Below are 15,612 nucleotides of genomic sequence, written 5' to 3' on the forward strand. Positions count from 1 at the left end.
AGGGTTTAGTCAACTAAAACTACCGTTTGAGCGGTATGAAATTGCTTATAATATACACTCAACAATTAATTAAACAAAATCATATAAAATATGAATAATTAATAATAAAAAAGTAAAAATAAGTCAAGTAAATAAATCAAATAAGTCAAAAATCATATAAAATATAAGTAATTTACAGTCAAAAATCATATAAAATATAAATAATTTACAGTCAAAAATCATATAAAGCATAAGGAATTTACAGCCAAAAAACATACGAGTATAACACATAAATAATTAATAATAAGTCAACAATTATAAATAAAATTACATATAATTTAATTATAGTACAGTTTAAAGTAATTTATCAGCCTGATATTTTAAACCTAAACATTTTATGTATTCTAATTGGCTAATGTTCCCTCTTTCATATTTATTCCATGTTTCTTGCACACACTCTTTTTTTTTTATAGTTTCTTTTCGTTGCGCGTTAGGGATATTTTTTAAAATGGAATTGATTTTAATCATATTTTCAGTTTGGATTTCTAATAATACTGCAATGACTTGATGTACATGAGGGCGTGGTGTGTAAAATTGTTTGTTAAAGTGAGAATGAAATGATTCTGCAGGTCCATTTGTGGTTCTGGGATGGTCAAATATTGGTGATGACGCCCACAAATGAGGGAGGAACTATCAGTTTTCGTCTATGTAGGAGTCCAAATGCATCTCCAACTTCGGCTGGTGGCAAAAATGATAGACCAAAAAAAAATTTGAGCCACAATCCGACTTCAGAATTTTTAATTAAATACGCTTTCGATAAGTTTTTATGTTTTACTATTTGCCTATACCAACTTTGGCCTAAATGAAATGTACATGTTATTAACTGACAGTTAGGCAATGTTTGCGTTGTAGCTAAATGTGCAGCTTTTTCATAATCCGAATGAAAAAAATCTCTTTGAAGAATATTGCCAATTAGTTCATTACAAAACTTAGATATTTTAAACCACATATTCAAATAATTGTTTTTTGATTTTTATGTTAAAAATATATATGCTACTGGTACATAATAATTGTAAGTATACATTTCCATTTATAAATCACAGTCAAGTTTAATGATTTTCTCTCTAATTAGTGACTCAATAATTGAATTGAATATTTAATTAAATTTAATATAGAATAATATACAATTTCAAAATTGATAAGTTCTATTAAGTATACAATACATATACTATATAGATAAATTATTTTTGTGACGTGATCTAATAACCCTCCATCATTATAAATGCCAATTGTTGACAATAAAAATGAATTTTTTACATAATAATAATATATATTATTGTAGGAAAAAAATACAACAAAGAAATATAAAAACTTTAATATAAATTATAATAAATAATTGTTTATTATTTTAACTTTTAATTTTTCCGTCTGATGTGGGGAGGGTGGAAGCTCGGGGAAGGTTCTAGATTCTTCTTTTCTTTATTTTATTATCATTCTTGTTATTCTTATTCCTAATCTTATTATTATTATTAATATTACTATTTTTTTATTATTATTAAAATTATCTTATTCTTAAAATAACTTTTATTTAAATTGTGCGTTCATCGGCGATTGCACTATTAGGGTTTCGACGGTTTCTTGTTATCTGTCACAGAACACGAGACCGGACCGGTCCTGTGTTATCGCTAATGAACCAGGTATAAAAGGCCAGGCGAAACCACCAGCATTCACTGGCTGCCCTCCGTCGTAGCAAGACCCACCCAGGCAGACTAGCGCGATTAGGGAAGGCATCTGGTCTTTATATTTTTTGTCAAAGACCTTTTGATTTTTAGCATATTATGTTAGGTTGCACATTATATTGCTTGTACTCCGTACTCATATTATTAAATAGTGATTTTATTCATACCTAATCGGAGCTCTAACATTTCTTTAGCTCGAACCCAGATCATCACGTCTGTATTAAATATTTGTGTATTTTTTTTTTTTTTTTTTTTTTATAATCCCGTATCACGCGATAAACAGTCATTTGTAACAATACATTATTCGTGAGTGTTCAAGTAAGTTTCCCAAACAGACCGTATATTCGTAAAAACCCCGTTTCCCTGTGCGTTATCGATATTGTCGACACGCGCAGAGCTACGGCAGGTTACGTTCCGCAGAAATGACGATTCGCGCATACGTCGGATCTAGTGAGCAGATGGCACAATTCCAGTGACTCGTCAGAGTTCCGCGTTACGGGTGTATCGCTCTCGTTTGAACTGCACGTCTCGTGTGCCACTGTAATGATCTGACAACGCGTGCGATTCGATTCTGATCCGATTATTCGGAGGCTGTGACGTCGTTGAATGACATACGAATCTGTTCAAAACATTGTACACATTACGAAAACGTTAATTTTTTTTTTAGTGTTTGCAAAATTTTAACTTTTAGTAATAATCCATTATACACATTTTTTTTTCTTTTTTTAGATATCCTATAAAAGCTGAGCAATTAACTCATCCGTGGCCAATCGCTGGTACAAAGTGAATTGTTAAAATCATGTCATTTAATTAGTGAAATCACTAAACATGTTATTATTTCATATTTGTTTGATTTCTAAAATTAGTCTTTCAACTATTTAATCAGTCAGATTTTAATTAAATTATTAAACTTATTAGTCATTTCCAAAAATTACATAGTTACAATAAGAGAGTAATCCTATACATTACTGAACTATTTTCATTTTTCACAGATTGTTGGTTGGGGTAAAACAGAAAAAGACGTGTCAAGTACCATTTTATTAGAAGCCAGTTTACCGTACATCGACCATAATTCTTGTCGAAGCATGTATAAAACATGTATAAAAATGGTTTTCAAACGTTTGTAACTATTGAAAAGTTCTGTACTGGGTCTGAATAAGGTAATACAATATTTATATACTAATATTTGAAATCATTTTTTCAATTTTTTTCCAACAAATAAAATTCAATTATATACATAGTTAAGAGTATTACCATTGATTATAATTATTACTTACTATTTTTGATCAACGATTAATCTTATTAAACTTAAGCATTTTTTATCTACTAAGCATATATACTTATTATATTCGGCATTGTGTACGTTTAGAATTGCAAATTTGAATTATAAAGGGGTTTCGTTACATATATTATATTATAATATAAGATTTAATATTTACAAAGTACAATCAATAGACAATGTTTTGCTGATTTAAAATTTTGTTTAGAATCAAAATTTGACATCTTAAATAATTAACATTAATTTTATCAAAATTTAAGGTTTTTTGAGCTAAAATTGATGGCAGTTGCAAGGCCCCTTTAATGATTTTTAGAATGATTTTCTATATCTATAATTTTGTGATTTAAATAAAAATTTTTTTTTATTTCAGAACAAGGGGCTCGTAAAAGTGACAGTGGTGGGGAGGCTTAACGTTTTTACATTCTAATTCTTATTATTTAACTGGAGTAATGAGTATCAACGATCCACACGCAAACAATTCAATATCGGTTTTTACAGATATTAAGTTTCACATTCAATGGCTTAGTATGCTGTATACAAATAATGATTAATATCAAATAATTTGTTTTCATTGTAATCGAACACAATATTGAAATATTTATTTATGAATAGATTATTACTTTTGTGTCACAATTTTTGACAGTTCATCTTTGCACATTTATTTGTTTATATAAAACTTAATTACATTTTTTTATTGATGCTTAAACAAATGTTAATGGTACGTTTTTTGAACAATATTTTATTATTTTCAGAATCCTTATTCAGAATATGTATTCAATAAAGCTTGACAAAAGTTATTTAGAAATACGTATCTGAATAAATTAAATAGTGATTTTATTAAATTCATATATTACGGCATACAAATTTTCATTTTTCTAATAAATAAAAATAGTATAATATTAAAATTGAAATCAAATATTAAACATTTTTTTCAATTCAGAAGTGTACACAAATGATCTATTTCGAATTCTGTATTACAAGCTGTTATTATTTATACCAACTTCGGACGGTTATCTATCGGATTTATTTACAAGGCAAACGGTTGAACATATAAAGCCGTATAAGATATGAACGGTAGATAGGCCGTGTAGAATAAGAAAAATAAATCACTGGTCAATGAATGACGTGGTTGGAGGGTAGACCCCACCACGGTAAAGAATCAACATGGTTGTGACGTCTGATTAATTCACCTTTCGAAGGCTTTCGGTATTTCGTGGGCAATAAAAACAGGCTAGACACAAAAAGTACTACAGTGTTGTATATACAATTTTTATATAGTTAAATAAATTTAGTTAGGTATTCAAAAATTATTTACAGTAAATGTTTTTTTGTTTGCCTTTAAATTATAATGCGAAAAATCAGTCACACGCGTATTAATTAATACACGATTTGATACATAAAACAAAATAAGCGGAATTTGATGTAGCAGTATAATAATACATTCAATTTTAAAACAAGTTTGTACTTACTCACTTATGTTCATTGCCATCTATCTATGTAGTTTGTCCTTCGATTGATCATGTAAACACATATAGCTGGTAAGAGATGTACAAACCAACACCGTTTACATACCAATATCATGATATACGGAAAATAATATACAACAATTTTTATTATATTTACTACAACTACATAGTAATATTTAATATCTTAAAAATTGGGTTAGAATTTTTTAATTTTGTTATAATACTTATATGAGAATGTAATAAATTTTATTAAACAAAAATGGATATTGGGTACCAAACCAATAAATAAATTAGTTAAGATTTACATATAAACTGTTTATAACATTTATGAATACGCATACCCATTAAATCGAAATAACTAGTTTTACATTTAATACTGTATATTTAAATCGAAATTAGTTTCTGGATGTAGTAGTAGGGCTGTACACTGAATTTTAAAACAATTTTTTTTACTCCATAATTTTAATTATCTATCTATTTAGTCTTTTATTTGGTCGAGTATACGAACGAAGTTGCTCGTATAGGTAATACACAAGAATTATTATCAACACCGACTGATAACTTGAATTTTGCAATACTAATCTAGAAGACTTAAAATTATGTGTTGTGTAGTTGTAATAATTGTGTTATTATAATCGTTCATACAGTACATATAGATCGTTTTGAAAATGATGTTCCTTACCGATATAGTTCAATATTAATTAATTTCTTACAAACATTTTTAAGTTTTTAATAAACATAACAGTGAGATAATATATTATATAAGTACAAGTTTGTAGAATATTGTTTAGTGATGTTTACATGATTTATATAATATATTATAAAGTTTCGCTTCAATATTAATTCATCATTAGCTATGAAGGTTACGTATTCCTGGTTCATATATTCATGTTTAATTTTTGGTACGTACTTGTAATATTTGATAATATTGTTTACAATATAAATATAAATAACATTAAATAGATAGTCAAGTTGGTGATATAAAGTAATGTGTAGGTAAAAATGTTTCCATCTATATTGAAATGTTTTTAGTTATTAATACAAAAATATAATTTGTTGAAAACAAAAATTTGCCATACATAAATATATTATATTAATTAAGCAAAATTAAAGTGATGTGATAAAAAATGTTGTCAATAAAAATAATATTGTATAACCGTATCCTTTACACATGTATTAAATTTAAATATATTTGTATTATTATTTAGTATAATATGATAATATACTAATAAATTAAAACAAAAACCTAAAAAAAAGACTTAAAATAAAAATATTGTATTACTTTTACTCGGGTTAAATTTTTGTAATTAAAAATAACATGTAGAAAGTACGTGGTTTACCTATTTGGCTATTTGTATAAAATATTTTGGGACTACAGCTGAGATAACGTTATTTGTATAATATATAGAGCTTCATTAAATCGAATCAGGTACACGAGAAATAAAGTTATATATAAAATTGGTCTTCATTTTTTTCTCAGTTTTTAATTTTTAACAAACTGTAGTGTAATATTTCTATTGATAAAATAAATATGTATTATATTTTTTTAGATTCAAACGTATTTTGATGAGACGTATCACGTATGTCAATAATTGAATTTATAAAATGACCATTACACACTTTGTGCTATAAATTTGAAACCTTTTAATGATAATTTTTAAATTGTGTCCGGATTATCCAACTATTAATAATTTTATTGAATTTTTAAAAATTATTAATTCAATATCAGAAAATTTGACATTAAACAATGAGAACATTTTTTTTTTAATAATTATATTAGACCTTATTTTTAGAAAAAAAAATAAGATTATGTATTTTTAATAGTTTTAATATTAATAACTTTTTGATCGATAAACGATTTTTATTACACAAGTGTAAATAACCAATATCAATTATTTATTTTTGCATTTAAGTTTTAAACTATATTATTAATATTTAATTAATTTTTCTCTTGTTTACTTATAATTTTATAAGTTTTGTTATTGTTATATATAACTGTTTCTGTCTCAACTTAATATAACATAGAAACATATTAATATAAAACAAAAATTCTGATTTATAATATGATACTATTTAACATTACAAATTATATTTTTCAGGAACACATGTGTTTTGTGATAGAATACTTGAAAAACGACAAACTGTTTCATCATGCAAAATGTTGGTATATGATAATAGTAATTATTATAATATTAAAATAAAAATAAAAAATATGTTAGCTAAATGGAAGACATGGACCTCAAAAACCTCAACGAGCACTTGTCCTTTATATCAAATAATACACAAGAACAGTAGTACAGTAGACACATATTGTAAATAATTATACATTTTTTATATTCATACATTATATACAAGCTTATTCATTTCTCAAGACTCTTGATTACTACCTTTTCATGTATATATACTATTATAGTATATGTATATTAAATATAAATGTAATTATATATTTAAAGGTTGTAACAGATAGAACTAACTTTTGGAATAACTTTGGTTCTAATTGATATTTTCAATCTTTTTTTTATTTATCATGAAGAGAACCTAGCGCTACATGTATAATTTAATTTTGTTTTATGTATGTATTTATATATTCTCTGTATATAATATATAATCGAGATAAAAATATTTTGGTGAGGTTCAGCTTGAAAAAAAGGTTTACTTCTTCAAACTAACCATATCTCTGAATATTGAACGAAAGCTTTGTACTTTAAACAGTATTAGTATTTATTTTAATATGTATATAGTACAAATAAATATAAATATTCATTTTAGTTATAAGTTGCGGTAGAATAGTGGTATATTATCATTTAATTTATATTGACTTGCCCTTGAAATAATGATATTTGTTTTGGTTTAATGTGTAATTTTTAAAAATATAACTAAACTTATTTTGTAAACCCGTGATTAAAGTTTGGAATTTTTTGATAAAAAAAAAAATATAAAACACCAAAAGGTAATACTTTCTATTACTTTCTATATTAGATATGTAATATAAAATATTATTGTTTATATTAAATATTGATTGTAAAACCTTACACATAATTTACATTCAAGTTTTTACTTTTATTTTAAAGCAGAGACCAATACAAATGTATATCTGGCCAATGTATTGATAAAACATCAATTTGTGATGGAACTCGAGATTGTAATGATGGGTCTGATGAAACTTTGGCATTATGTAATACAGTTCGGTGAGTTTATTTTAATAAAGTAATTTTTATACTTTAATAAATATTTTAAATTTAAGGTGTCAAAATTATACATTCCGGTGTAAATATGGGGCTTGTGTAAATACAGAAAGTAAATGTGATGGTGTAAGACAGTGTGCTGATGGATCTGATGAAGAAAATTGTCCTGGTCCTATTTCTTTATCTGCAGATCCATTAACACTAAAACTTAGTAATACAACACAAATAACGACGGAGTCAAATAAAAAGTATTTAATATTTTTTTTAGCCATACAAATAACATTGACTTATTTGTAGACTATAAGGGATTTTATTCAAATAAAAGTTAACTTATGAATTTTTTTAAAAATTCAATTATTTAATTGATTATGACCATAATAAACATAATACTGTCATTAAATTGTGTAATTTATTATAAATGAGAAAATATAATATGAAATCTAGAGCTATTAATAAACCTATAAGTACAAAAAGCACCACTATTCATAGTTTTAAGTAGATAACAGATTTGGTTGGCATTTTAATTTTTTATTTCTATTCCTCTAAAACGAAGCCATGCCAGCTAATTTGATTTAGTATGCTTACAATAAATTACACAAAACTTTTTTTTGCTTTATCTTCTCTTTCTTTATGATGGTTTTTTGAGTACTTTTATTTATGCTTTTAAGTATCATTTTGCAACATTTTTTTTCGATATGTATTTGAAATAAAAATATTTGATAGGTAAATATTATTTTATTTTTATAAAAAAAAAAAACTATTTAAAACCTCTTTATCCTGTAAATTACACTTTTAAATTTATTGAGATGTTATTATCAGAATCATTTTTTTGTAAAGAAAAGGTTAAACATCGATAAGTGTATAAGCTTCAGGAGTAACATGAGATGTATTTTAAAAAAACATAAAGATAATAATATGTGCAAAATACAAATTTGGATTTTCAAACTATTATAATAATATCGTGTATTCTAGAAAGCAAATAAATACCAAGAAGGGAACTTCCTGAAGATTAGACATATATTGAATTAATACAGTTATAAATTTAGGTAGATTAGAATGGGTGACGTCAAAATGTGATTTTAATACTTAGTGTTTTATTATTTAAGGAAATCATGCATTTTACCAAGCCTTGAAGGAGTTATATATTCTTACGAAGGTTCAGATGACATTTTATCTCACGGGACATTGATTAAACACAATGGCACTGTTATCGAGAACTGTCAAGTTGGATATCATAAGGCTCACCACAATAGTTTTAGGGTTTGTCAGGGAAATGGAAAATGGATATCTAAATCTGATAAATTATGTTTCAGTAAGCAATGTATTGAAATATCGATATTCAAATAATTAAATACTAAACTTATATAAATAATTTATTTCCAAAGTTTAGAAATGATTGGTTATAACATTTTTATATTTATAAAAATTATGTCAATCTCTATTATCAGAAAATTAAATATTAATTATTTTCATCTGTAATATTATTATTATTATTATTTTAATATATTTATATACAAATATTATTTTAGAATGCGGTAGATCGTATATCGGACACCAATTATTGATCGATAATGGTAAAACAGCACAAGTTGGAACAGCACCTTGGAATGTAGGAGTATATCGATTTAATAAAGAGAATTCTAAGTATGACTTGATATGCGGAGGATCACTTATTGCTGAAAATATAGTCGTTTCTGGTAAGAATTATTCATGTATTTCGTATTTAAAACGCAACAATATTTAAAATATTCAAATTTTAGCATCACATTGTTTTTGGCAAAATGGTATGCTATCTAATAGAATATCAATAAACAATGGTCTATATAGAATTGCTGTTGGGAAATATTATAGAAATTACACAGTTATTGACAATGATTTTACTCAAATAATGGATGTAAGTTTTTAGTTTAAAAGTAGAATCCTAGAAGCAAAAAATAGGAACAATATTATATTATAAATAAATCAATTTTATAGGTGGAAACAATTTATCTGAAAGAAGACTATTTGGGATATAATCGGTACTATTCTGATGATATATCTGTTATCGTGTTATCAAACAAAGTTAATATTAGTGATGCTGTTGCACCAGTTTGTGTTGATTGGAATGGTAGATATAATGTAACAAATGGAGCTCAAGGAAAGGTTGGTTTTTGTTATAATAAATATTACAATTATGATTTTTTTATAGATAAGTATAATGCAACCAATCACTATTCTGCATTTATACAATGATCAACTTAAGTTACGTCTAGCGCATTGTATAAAAGGAACACTAAAAAAAAATCTTATAATTTAAATAAAAAAATATTAAATACTATTCCTTTTTTTGTATTTGTTTGATGTTCGAATAATAAAACTTTAATCTGTCGGGTTATAATTAACTAATTACATAAATAATGTATTACTAAAATTTACATAGTTACATTAAAAGTGAGTAATCTTACTTATTATTAACTTTTTTATACTTCCACAGATTGTTGGTTGGGGAAATACAGAAAAAGACATACCAAGTCCAGTTTTATTAGAAGCAACTTTACCGTACATTGATTATAATTCTTGTCGAAGCATGTATACCAATGACTTTCAAAAGTTTGTGACTTTTGATAAATTTTGTGCTGGATCTATATCAGGTTATAAAATAATTAATTATTAATATTTGAAATCAATGTTTTAATTTTTTTTTTTTTTTGAATATATACAATTGAGTTATAAATTGTGATTTTTTTATTATAAAACACTCATTTTGAAGACATGAATAGTCTTTGAAAAAGCAACTTGAAACTATGTAAAAAAATGTTTTCGAAAACATAAATACTTTTTGAAATAATGAGTGTTTTATGATAAAATAATCATCTGTATACATTGTTATATATTACTGTCCGCATAGATATAACTAACTTTTATTTAATTAAAAATATACCTTATTAAACTTTATATTTTAGTATCTGATAATCATGTAATTATCATAAGCGACGCTGTAAGAGTTTAGGATTGTAAAGTGGAACAAAATAAAATAGATTGAATTATTATTATGATTTGCTCAAACGGAAATTAATTTATTTTTCAACTTATTTATCATAATTATTGAAATATAAAATTAACAAAATACTGAACAAAACAGTATTATGTGTATGACTGTATGAGTATATCATCTGTCATTTAACTATTTGTTATACCTATCACTCAAGAATCATCGTATGTTGTTTTTAAATTAAAATATCTTTAATTTCAGGACCAGGAGTTCGTCAAGGTGACAGTGGTGCAGGCTTGACGTTTTTACATTCTGATTTTTATTATTTAACCGGAATAGTGAGTCTCAAGGATCCAAATTCAAATACTTCAATTGCAGTTTTTACAAATGTTAGCTCCCACATTAAATGGCTTCGTGAAACGTATAAAAAATATACATCTTATGACACTGATAATATGCTGGTAATAATATAAATATCATTTATTTTATATGTAATTGAAATCAGTATTAATATGAGTAGATTTACTTTTATGTGATGATTTATAACAGTTCATTTTTAACAATTTTTCATTTCAAGTAATCTTAATATGACATAATATTAAATGGATACTTAATAAATGGATAATTCGCTTGAATATTTTTTCTACGTAAAAAAAATGTTGCATATTGTTTATTTACTAATTGTTTTATAATAATTATTATTATTCTACTTGATAATTAATTTAAATGTTCAATAATATAATTGACTATTTTGTATTTTATGATGATGAACATATAACTATTTCTTAATAGATATTTTTATTAATTTTTATTATTGAATTGACTTGCTTATGCTAAATGTTAACATCTGCTTCATAGCTATCAGGTTTGGAAAATTTTTTTATAAATAAAATTATTCCAGGTTATGAATAATGCATGTGTTTTACCAAGTGCGGAAGGGATTATATATGCTTATGAAGGATCAGATAAAATATTAACTCATGGCACATTAATTAATCCTCTTCGTATTGTAACTGAGAACTGTGAAGTGGGATATCATAAGGCTTATCCAAATGGTTTTAGGGTTTGTCAGGAAAATGGAGAATGGAAATTGAATTCTGAGAATTTGTGTTTCAGTAAGTTATGTATTGTAATTTAAATTGTATAATTTTTAATGATCAATTTAAAAAAATAAATATTTTATGCACGATATTTTATTACATTATGTTTATGTTTATAGAAACGTGTCCACCTCTATTATCAGATAGTTTAGATATTAAATGTACTCTAAATGGTAACTATGCTAATTGTTCAAATCCGTCTATACCCGGTACAATTGCAAACCAATCATGTAAGTCAACTCATAGACTACTAAATGGACAAGAAGGAATTCCAATTGAATTACGTTGTCAGTCTAATGGAACATGGAATAATAACCTATATAAATGCACCCCATGTAATTACAGTGTTTATTGACTTTTACTTAAAATTAAAATTAAAAATACTTTTTTAAGAGGATTGGTTTGACGTAAAATAGATTTCTTTTATAATTTGTAAGAATTTAGAATAAAATCACCTATAATAAAATTATATAGTATATATTATTGACGGTTTTGTATATTGGTTTCACATTAGTTTACTCTGAATTCGACTTAAAAGTAAATATATATATTTTCCTATTTAAAAAAACATTATAACATTGTTATGAGACAATATTGAAATAACTCGATATGTCATACAGTAAAAATTATTATTCTTTATATTTATAATAATAGATGATTTTATAAATGTTCGCTAACATCTTCTTATGCCTTCAACAATTTGACTTATTCTTTATTATATAGGCGATATAACTTAATAATATTGTCCTCTATCCTTGCATTTAAATATTATTTTAGATTGCGGTAAACCATACGCCAGCCATCAGTTATTGATCGATAATGGTGCTACAGCGCAAGTAGGTACAGCACCTTGGAATGTTGGAATATATCTATCTAATGAATATGATTCTAAGTATTCCTTGAAATGCGGAGGATCAATAATTGCTCCAAATATTGTCGTTTCTGGTAAAAACTAAACAATATATTAAAGAAAGAATTAATAATGATTAAATTAAATTTTTAGCGGCTCATTGTTTTTATAGAAAAAAAATGCTCTCCAATATATCATCGATAAACGATGGTTCATACAAAGTTACCGTTGGAAAATATACTAGTGATTACACTGTTATTGACAATGAATTCACTCAAATAATGGATGTAAGTTATTAAATGAAACGTAGTATCTTAAAAACTAATAATAATAGGCATGATATAATAATATCTATTGGAAATTAAACTATTTTATAGGTGAAAATAATTTATATGAAAGAAGGTTATTATGGAAATGACGGATTTCATGCTGAAGATATAGCTGTTGTCGTGTTGAAAAACAAAGTTCTTATTAGTGCTGGTGTTGCACCAGTTTGTGTTGATTGGAATAGTAGATATAATGTACCAAATGGAGCCCAAGGAAAGGTTTGTTTGTTAATAAAGTATAAATCGAAGTTATTATTTAAATTACAGATACTATAATATTATCATTACAAATGTATGATAGGTTAATATTAGGTAAGTGGCTGTATAAATTTCTATGTATTATACAAAAGAAAAAATATTAAATAATTTAAATTGTAAAGTCATTTAATTTTATGTTTTTATTTTAATATATATTTGTTTGATTAACAAAATAATAAAACTATAATTAATAAGATTTTAATTAACTAATTATACAAATTAAATATTACCAACATTTCCATGGTTAAACTAAACGTGAATAATATTAAATTAAAAAACTTTTTATTCTTTTACAGTTTGTTGGTTGGGGATATACAGAAAAAAAAAAAAAAGTTAGCCCCGTTTTATTAGAAGCAACTTTATCGTACATCGATCATAATTCTTGTCGAATCATGTATACAAATGGATTTCGAACGTATGTGACTCCTGATAAGTTCTGTGCCGGATCTGAATTAGGTAAAACAATATTTAATTATTAGTATTTAAAATTATTTTTTCAACAACCATTATTAAATTATATACATTGTTAATACATTACCATTGGATATTACTAACAAGTTTTAGTCAATGATATAATTTATTAAACGTTAGCATTTAGTAACTATTAAGCAAATATCTATAATATCCGTCAATGAGTGAGTTTAGGACTGCAAATCAAAATTATTAATAAACTCTATTGAATGTAATGATTTTCAATGTTATTCTCTGAATATATACAATTATTATTTGCTCAAAGGCAAAATGATTGTTTAATTATATTTGATATTGTTATTATCATATATAATTAACAATAAATCCATAATTATCTGTATTGTATCTATCGCTCAAGAAAAATTGTATGATCAATTGCTGTTTTTTGAATAAATTATCTGTTTATTACAGAACAAACACCTCGTGAAGGCGACGGTGGTGCAGGTTTAACGTTTTTACATTCTGATTTTCATTATTTAACTGGTGTACTGAGTGTCAAGGATGTAACTACAAACAATTCAGTTACAGTTTTTACAGATGTTAAATACCACATTCAATGGATTCGTGAACTGTATAACAAATATGCTTCTTAAACAAGCGATAACATAATTATATTTAAGCCCAATAGCATAATACTTAAATAACAAATTCTATGTCTAATTAAAATTAAAATTGTTATGAATATATTTTTACTGTTACATAACAATTTTTAACAAATTCATTTTGAACAAATGTTCATCAAAATTAAATTTAATACGACATTATTATTATAGGTAATACATAAGCATTATATAATTAATTTACAATTGTACGTATCAGTTATATTAAATTTGGTGTTTAAAATGGTCGAGAAATGAGATTAAAGTGCAGTTATTGTACGGAAATTGTAACAAAAATAGGTTTTGAACTTCGTAGAGATGCTATAGCCATTAGCCATAGTATTTACTATTATACATTTATACTATTTAATTTTAAATATAAATTGCGTTTGTATAATATAATCAAATATATAAGCACTGTATTATTTATAATTATACAAAATAAAATTTCTACGAATTATGTACTTATTAATTGTTTTTAATATTTATGTATAAATGTATATACCTATTACCTACATTTTTCGTCTATGCAGGTGTCCAAATGCATCTCCAACTTCGGCTGGTGGCAAAAATGATAGACCAAAAAAAAATTTGAGCCACAATCCGACTTCAGAATTTTTAATTAAATACGCTTTCGATAAGTTTTTATGTTTTACTATTTGCCTATACCAACTTTGGCCTAAATGAAATGTACATGTTATTAACTGACAGTTAGGCAATGTTTGCGTTGTAGCTAAATGTGCAGCTTTTTCATAATCCGAATGAAAAAAATCTCTTTGAAGAATATTGCCAATTAGTTCATTACAAAACTTAGATATTTTAAACCACATATTCAAATAATTGTTTTTTGATTTTTATGTTTAAAATATATATGCTACTGGTACATAATAATTGTAAGTATACATTTCCATTTATAAATCACAGTCAAGTTTAATGATTTTCTCTCTAATTAGTGACTCAATAATTGAATTGAATATTTAATTTAATTTAATATAGAATAATATACAATTTCAAAATTGATAAGTTCTATTAAGTATACAATACATATACTATATAGATAAATTATTTTTGTGACGTGATCTAATAACCCTCCATCATTATAAATGCCAATTGTTGACAATAAAAATGAATTTTTTACATAATAATAATATATATTATTGTAGGAAAAAAATACAACAAAGAAATATAAAAACTTTAATATAAATTATAATAAATAATTGTTTATTATTTTAACTTTTAATTTTTCCGTCTGATGTGGGGAGGGTGGAAGCTCGGGGAAGGTTCTAGATTCTTCTTTTCTTTTTTTTATTATCGTTCTTGTTATTCTTATTCCTAATCTTATTATTATTATTAATATTACTATTTTTTTATTATTATTAAAATTATCTT

The 15,612-nt window shown here is 25.0% G+C and overlaps 1 protein-coding gene and 1 long non-coding RNA gene across 3 annotated transcripts; both read left to right on the top strand.

Moving 5' to 3' along the window:
• The first annotated feature begins 2,141 nt into the window (after positions 1-2,141).
• LOC132919181 (uncharacterized) lies at positions 2,142-3,645 on the top strand. Its single transcript, XR_009660599.1, has 4 exons — positions 2,142-2,368; positions 2,448-2,494; positions 2,711-2,878; positions 3,368-3,645. It is a non-coding gene; the product is annotated as an uncharacterized LOC132919181 (long non-coding RNA).
• Positions 3,646-4,948: 1,303 nt separating this feature from the next.
• LOC132919166 (modular serine protease-like) lies at positions 4,949-14,687 on the top strand. 2 transcript variants are annotated; one of them, XM_060980541.1, is made up of 17 exons: positions 4,949-5,365; positions 6,563-6,623; positions 7,535-7,651; positions 7,708-7,896; positions 8,755-8,960; positions 9,178-9,345; positions 9,409-9,542; positions 9,623-9,790; positions 10,122-10,278; positions 10,881-11,080; positions 11,521-11,734; positions 11,839-12,054; positions 12,497-12,664; positions 12,723-12,856; positions 12,947-13,114; positions 13,450-13,609; positions 14,036-14,687. In XM_060980541.1, exons 1-17 carry the CDS (start codon positions 5,320-5,322, stop codon positions 14,215-14,217), a joined length of 2,688 nt encoding a protein of 895 aa, XP_060836524.1. In that variant the 5' UTR covers positions 4,949-5,319; the 3' UTR covers positions 14,218-14,687. The 2 variants fall into 2 exon arrangements, with proteins under 2 accessions (XP_060836524.1, XP_060836525.1); XM_060980542.1 differs by having other exon boundaries at positions 7,538-7,651.
• Positions 14,688-15,612: the final 925 nt, after the last annotated feature.

This window comes from Rhopalosiphum padi, chromosome 2 (assembly GCF_020882245.1).
Source record: "Rhopalosiphum padi isolate XX-2018 chromosome 2, ASM2088224v1, whole genome shotgun sequence".
Lineage (NCBI taxonomy): Eukaryota > Metazoa > Arthropoda > Insecta > Hemiptera > Aphididae > Rhopalosiphum > Rhopalosiphum padi.